At 29.5% G+C, this 8000-nt stretch overlaps 1 protein-coding gene across 1 annotated transcript; it reads right to left on the reverse strand.

Annotated features, from left to right (window-relative positions):
* Positions 1-3573: 3573 nt before the first annotated feature.
* Positions 3574-5811, reverse strand: LOC111313517 (uncharacterized). The gene is made up of 2 exons (XM_022914203.2): positions 5295-5811; positions 3574-5193 (listed from the first exon to the last, which is right to left on the reverse strand). The coding sequence occupies exon 2, from the start codon at positions 4432-4434 to the stop codon at positions 3685-3687; it is 750 nt and encodes a 249-aa protein (XP_022769938.1). The 5' UTR covers positions 4435-5193; positions 5295-5811; the 3' UTR covers positions 3574-3684.
* Between the last annotated feature and the right edge of the window lie 2189 nt (positions 5812-8000).

Below are 8000 nucleotides of genomic sequence, written 5' to 3' on the forward strand. Positions count from 1 at the left end.
CGGAGATGACACGTGGTTGGACGTGGACTGTGTTTACCGATTAGAGTGGAATTTGGGTCGTACGATTCTCGTAGCTAAGATTTGTTGATCTAAACGGTTTGAAAATGAAACACGTGGTGAAGAAGAGAGTGCGTTTCGTGAAGCACGAGAGAATCTTTAGGCGGCTGCTGCAGCTTGGGGATGTTGGCTGGCTTCAGCTGAATGGAGCTGGCAATGGGAACTCATCATCATCCATGATGTCGGCACACTTGGCAGATTGTGGACCTCTGATATTGCATGTGCGTGATTACGGAGCTTTCCAAATTTTTAGTGCCCTGTTCTCCTATTTGCCAGGTGAAACCGGAAACTTCATCTTTAGTTCGATTAACATCTGAAAAGAATGTAAATTCAAAATAATTTTATTTAAAATAATATGAATTTAAAATTTAATTTTATTTATAATTATTTAAAAAATAATATTTAATAAATTTAATGTTCGAATTTTAATATTTATAAATTTTTTTTAGGTTATGAGTTTTTTTTTTTTCGTAACAAAAAAATAATTTGTCAAATCTAATTTAATCTGTGCATTTATCAACGCCTAGATATGTACGACACTTTACTATTTCTTTTAAAATAAGGTGTATTTGGATGGACTCAAACATGGTGAGATACAAGGGTGAGAAAAAGAAATAAAAAATTAGTTTAAAACTGTATTATTTAATTTAGTTTAAATTAATTTTTTATTTAGTTTGAATTAAATTTAGATATTAAATATATATCAAGTTTTAATTTAATTTTAGATTAAAAAATTAAAAATTAAAAAATCAAATCAAATAAAATTATATATTTTTATTAATTTTTTATATATTTTTAAAAAAATTTTAAAATAAAATAATATTTTATAATTAAATTTATTTAATTATAATAAATTTTATATTAAAATAATATATAAAAAATAAAAAAATAAAATTTGAAAAACTAATAAATGAAGCAAGGGAATCGATAAAATGTAATTCAAATTAAATCAAATTAAAAAAATTATTAAAATTTGAATTTAATTTAAAATTTTTTATTATTTAAAAAAATTGACTCGAACCTCATCCTATTTATTACCACTCCTTGTAGGACATTGAGACCGTGAACATTAATGGGCTTCTTTATATATTGGATTGGAAAGATTATGGGTTATATAAACTATATTATAAATTCAATTAATCTATTTAAACATCTGAAAACAAAAACCGATCGAATAAATTGAATTAACAAAGTACACTTTTGAAACTAACCAAATGATCCGAATTGTTTTAATTGAATTTCTTTGATTTATTTGATTAATTCAATTTTAGTGAAAATTTATTTGCATGCTCTCTATATGTATAATTTTACTAACTACATTTGTAAAATTTAAAAATTTTACTTACAGTAATTGAGATCATTTATATATATATATATGGAAGAATAATCAACTTACACAATGTAAAATTAAAAAATTTTTATATATTTTTAATAATTTTAATAAATCTAAAAGATAAGAGAGAGATAAGTAAAAAATAAAAAATAATAATTTAATCTTATTCTTTAGATATATTGAAATCAATAGTTAAAAAATATATAAAACTTTTTTAATTTTACATTGTGTAAATTGATTTCTCATATATATATATATATATATATATATATATATATATATATGGGGAGAGATCAAGTTACATGATAAAAATTTTACTCTTTTTTATTTTTTTAATTATTAATTTCAATAAATCAATTTGATGAGATTAAACTTTTTTTTTTAACATATCTCTCTTATTCCTTAGATTTATTGAAATTAATGATTAATAAAAAATATAAACTTTTAATTTTATATTCGTGTAAGTTGATTTTTTCTATATACATATACATGAAAGTAACGAAATTGGATATATGAGAAAGTAAGAGGAAATTGGATTTGCATCTTCAACTTTATTCCTTTAAGACAAATAACAATCACAGTCCAATTGCGCTATATATTTATTGGAACTAGAGAATATGCTGATTTTTCCAAAGGTGTGTATATTTGGGTTATGAAACCATTAAAACTGAAAACTCTTACCTCAATGGAGGGGAACATTACCTTCAGTGAGCCAAAGCTCACAGTAGCATTAACTTTGCAACATTCTGAATTGTATTGTTGGATTTATATGAAACATTAACTTGAATATGGGACTTAAGACTTGATATCCCTTTGCCAAACTACCATGATCAGAAATTGAGGGTGTAGTTTTTGATAAATTAAAGTGTAGCCGGTTTGCTTTACAAAGTACTGCAATATTGAAAGCTGTTGAATATTGCTTTCTCAGACATATATAAATCAAGATAGAGTGAAAAAAAAATAAAAAGGTAATGATATGCATCATATCATAGTTGTGGAATATTGGAAATATATATAGGCTAAAACTAGAGAAGAAATTCTTGGAGACAATGGATAAGAATATTATTACAAATGAAAGGGATAAAGGGAGAATCTCATCACATAATATAAAGAAGATTATTCTACTGTCTTGTTCGACAGTTTACTTTTTATTTATTCACTTTTTTTAATAAAGGAGATCGTAATCTGATGATAAAGAAGGGGATTAAAGTGATTGCATGATCAAGTAAGCTAAACCTCGGGTTATTCTTGTTATAGTAGAGTTAAAGTAGCTGAGCATGTCAGTTTGATTTTCACTACAAAGCCTCTTAAAAATATATTCGTTATTTTAGTAATGGTTCTAAACCAAGAGTAATTGATGACAGCCTAAGAACTGACTACTATATGCTCTCTGATTTAATCTTCTTTTAATCTCCTTCTTTTCTCTATTTTCAAATAAGATAAAGGACAAGAGTCTCATTCACCTCAAATAAGACACATGATGTAAAATTGTCTCCACCCTGCTTGCTTTATTCTTTCACCCATTTTACTCTGCCCTTATTTTCTTTCAAATTAACATCTAACGCTAATCATAATGCAATATATATAAAACAGAAACCTTGTCTTTTGGAACGATCCTTAAGCAATCACTAATGAAAAAACTTGAATAATTAAACAATGTCCAAGAGAGCATTTTTAATGTTCATGATCACTTTCTGCAGGTTCGGTCTAGCTATATGACACTTAGAAGTACAACACCTCTCAAAGCCATTTCTGGGTTGATTTAATGTTAACAGATCAAAAGAAAACATAAAGCAGCAGCTTCAGATAGCCTTTTGGTAATCGATCCAATCTGAAAAGAATTGATTAAGTAGTTGATATTTGTATAAAATTTTGCTTGACAGTACTGTTTTAATTTAGTGAATCTACTTTAACTAACATAATATGGTATAGTTTTAGCTTAATTTTCTCTAGGGACCCACAAATGTTAAGATCAAAGATATTAGATGTAAATGTACAAGAAAAGGAAGATAAGGGGAAAAGAATGAAAGTGGATGTCCATCAAATTGGCCATGGCCTGTGAACTTTTGATACCTTTAATGAGCATTAAGAGAACATAAAGGGTCATCTAGTACAAGTGCTTTATGGGGGTATCCAAAGCTGAAGGACCATGATAAATAAATTTATGAAAATGTGGGAGCATATATCGAATATTGCTGGAATATTAGATTTCTAAATTTGAAAAGTTACAGCAAATCCAGATGGATCAAAAAAACTTAAAAACACTTGAAGTAAAAACGCAAAAGATCATGATCTTAAGCTTCAATCTCAAACCTTGAACACTTGATGGAGCCCATGGATATGTCAATCTCAATCAGGTTGTCCTCATTCATGTCATTGAGCTCTGCTAGGAGCTCCATTAGACTCCGTTGCTGGAAAATGGATTCAGGCATGAAGTCTGGCAGTTTCTGCTGCATACTACACTTAGTAGGCTCGTGTTCCTCGTGACTAACATAATGTCCTCCAGGAAGGGAGATTTCAATAAGGCTATCCTCGTCAGATATCGATCCATCGGAGTAATCTAGGCTTTGATCCATGTTGTCTCGAAACGGCCAGTCCATTTCAGAATCCTCAGTGGTTGACAACTGATCAACACATTCATTTTCGGACATGACATCTGGTGATCTGACAATGTAGTCATGCATCTGATATGAACCACCTTCCCGGCCTTCTGAGGCTTGTTTTTTATGTGTATTAATTTCACTTTCATGCTGTTGTTTTGATGCCAAAATATCTTCTATTTGAGGGGAGCTTTCATGAACAGATTTGCGAATCTCTTCTTTAACTGATTTCTCCACCAACTTCGGTTTTCTTTTAGAAAATATGAACAGAAGGGTTGACAATATCAAGACTGTAGATGTGAAGAGGATGGATAAGGACCCGAAGATAAAAAAAGTAGCAAATGTGATCAGTGGGGCAAGAAAAACAATCCATGACAGTGGGTTGTTGAGGAGAAAAAAAGAAGCCATCTGGTGCTGATCCTCAACTATATTTTCCAACTCCATGGACTAGAAAAAGGCTCTTATATCAGTAAGTAATAACCTGACAAAAAGAACTATACAAGGGGAAAATATCCTATTCCTTCCACTGGCTAGGAAGATCAGCAAGTGAGATCAGAGAAGATAGAAGCAGAAGGAGTAAAGATTATATTACTAGAAAATCAAATTATGAAAAAGGCTAAAAAAAGCAAGCAGAACTGATGTAACACCTGACTTGAGTATAGACTGTAAGTGAGAATGAAGGGTATATGCAGAAGAAAGAAGAACTTGGCAGTCTCAAACTTCCATTTTTCCTACTGATTTCTTGCGTTTGAACAAAAAAAATACAGATCCACAGGAATCATACCCGTAAAAAGGGAAGGGGGATTTTGTAGGACATATATATGATCGCCAGTTCAAATAAATAGCAGTACCAAAAAGGCAAGAAGAAGGAAACCAACTTTGCCAGTTTGCCTGTATTCTGCTTAAGGATATGAGGGAGGTAACACCTAAAGTGGTTTGCAAAGAGGAAGCAAGTTGGATGTAAAGAACATTGTGTTTTTGGATTACAAAACTGGACTGTGCAAAGTAGGACTAAATTTCTGGGTTGTTTTTCTCCCTACTGCAACTGATTCTCTTGAAATCCACAAAACCCATGTTTTCACTGTATTGATTTACAGTCTCAAAACTTCGAAATGAGAGAAGCCATGTGCACACATCTGAGCTCACCACATGGCACTTTCCCTCCAACTTCAGTGGCTTCAGGAAAAAAAAGAAAAGAAAACCCTGAAGAGAGAGAGGATTTATTATATTTATTTATCTGCCCAACCCATTTTTCTCTTCGACCAACCCCAAGAACCCTATTTATCAAAACCAGAAAACCATACCTGAATCTTCAGAAAACAGTGAAAAGAAACACCATTCTTTCATCCACCATTATATGCTCATCTTTTGTATTTCCCCAAATCAAAACAACCAATACCATATGACAGAGCTTTTCTTCAAAATGCTTTATCTATATACTCTCAGGAAAAGACCATTCTTCCTTTGAAACTTCAAGAGTCAAGACTCCCCATTGGAGATTATAAACAGAAATAAAACAGCTAGGTTAGCTTTATGGAACACTGAAATCAGAAATAACAGTAACATCTAACTAGTCAAATATGAAAGCTTTTTTGATATGTCAGGACTTTACATGCAATTATAAAAGACTACTAGTAATTAATAAAGAATCCCTTGATCTGCAAGAATGTTATAAGCATCAAAAGGCTAGAGAGAGGAAAGAAAAGTTAAGATAGGATCATGTGCTTTCCTCCATTATAAAAACATCTAGACAAACAAAAGGAAGAATGTTCACTGTATAATTGACTTAAACACTTCAACTTGAAATATGTCTGAATTAATACAAATGTATTTGCGTCAAAAATCAAGTGGATTCCCAATAATCCGTACTGAAAGTTTTGTTTTCTTTAATACGACTCACTGTATATTATGTTCCATTCATGTCAAGTCATTTCATAGACAATTGTAGTGCCTCCATTGGGTAGCTGAAAAAATTTATAAGCAAATAAAAGAATCCCTTTCTTTTTCCTCGTTTCTTCAATCAGTCTAAGAGCAAAAAGGTCCTTCCATATGCATGTCCCAATCTGCAAAAGCCCGGAACAAAAAAAAAAGACGAAAAGAAAAAAAGAAAAGAAATGGTTCTTCCTACTTATAAATACCAAGAAATAATTTCCCTAGCTCTAGGAAATCTTTTTAGGAGATATACTATTATAGTATTATAGTAGAAGTGAATTCATGCCTTTATATCAAAATAATAATAATAAAAGAAATCATGCCTTTAATTTGTTTTTTGTGTATTTATTCTGATGACTGATGATGAATTCAAGAGATGATTTAAGTCTATGCTTAAAGATATATGGCTCTACCTATCGAAACTTAGCAGGCCCACTCTCTCGTTTAAAGCACCGCAACGCCGTGCCGGAGGTCTGCTCCATCCAAAATCATATACTAGTATGTATATAATATTGAGCATTTTTTGCATCTGAGTTTACAGCCTTTCTTTTCCCGAGGTGCTTGAGGCTCATGCCCTAATCTTCTTCTACCAACTTCTTGAAATCATGATGAGCTTTGCGCTTTTCATTTATATCCTCATGCTGGGTTTGGATTAATCATTATTAAGGCTTTTCACTTTCCAATGGCCAAAAAAAGGCAAAAATTACTACACCTAACACCAACTATGATGCATGAACATACTATACAATAATGTAGTAAAATTATGTGTTTGATCATGCTTATGCAATTAAAATGTTATCTTTTTATTAATTCTTCACAAAAAAGTTGTTTCCAAATGCATTTTATCTTTTGCTTTAATAATTGTTTAAGTAAACATTAAAATATATGAGAAACATATATAAGAAACGTACACTAAGTGTAGGTTCATATATTGAAAAAATTAGAAAAAAGGGGGCACTGTGAAAAAGAATTATAGAAAAAGGAGATTTGAACTTATCATTATAATTCTTTAGTATATAGTTTTTGCTAGTATAAAAATTTTACTAAACTTGTTTGTTGACTCAATTTTCATTACAATTTATTTTTCAGAAATCCTAATTTATTAGAGTTTCAACTATTAGCAAAAGTTGATTTTGAACCTTTAAATAAACTGAAAAAAAAATCTTCAAAATTTCATTTATCTTTTCAAGTCTACAATTTTATGAAGTAGCTAGAAGTAACTTATTTTGAACCAAATATTATAATCATTAATAGTTGTCATAACATATAGATCTATAGACTTATAGTTAGACACGACCTTAGGAGTCATTATCAATCTTTTTATTTAAGTGTGATTGGTCACCTAATGAATTTATTCTCTTAAGAACTTCTAAGCTTAACTAAGAGTACTTAAAAGAATAAATTCTGATCTACTAATTAAAACAAGATTCGAGAGTTCGATTATATATGAGAAAAGTTATATCACCCCCACATGTCCATCCAAAGGATGGTACCATTTTTATTTTAAATTATCCTAAAGTTTTTTATTTTAATGGTTTTAAATTTAATATTGAAAATAATTCTTAAGATTTTTTCATCAATCTAGTAGAATTCTTAAAAATAATTTCTCACTTCAAGAGTATTAAAAAATCTCATTTATTTTCTTAAAGAGGCTCTATTATCGGAAAGCTTAATCAATTTTTTATTTTTTATTGCAAATATATCTAATTTTTTCACTATTTGGATTTAAACTAGAAATATTTTCTTATTTAGAAATGTCTTAGATATTCATCCATTTGTTATTATTAAGAATTTTATCATCGAAATTTTATTTTTTTATTTTACAAGTTTTATTTCTAAATTTTCTACTATTTGAGTCTATTTAGAAAAATTTCCTACAAGTTTCATAATCTTTGGAAAGAAAATAATATGACAATTATTTTTTAAAGTCCCATTTAAATTTTTTCATCATTTGGATTAAATTTAGAAAAAACTTTTTTACCTAGAAATCTTATGAAAATTCAACAATTTGTGATTTTTCCTCAAGATTTCATCTTTGGATAATTGTCAAATATTTTCACCCAAAATTTTTAGTTTTA

This window comes from Durio zibethinus, chromosome 23 (assembly GCF_047325235.1).
Source record: "Durio zibethinus cultivar Kanyao isolate XHJ-2024 chromosome 23, ASM4732523v1, whole genome shotgun sequence".
Taxonomy (NCBI): Eukaryota; Viridiplantae; Streptophyta; class Magnoliopsida; order Malvales; family Malvaceae; genus Durio; species Durio zibethinus.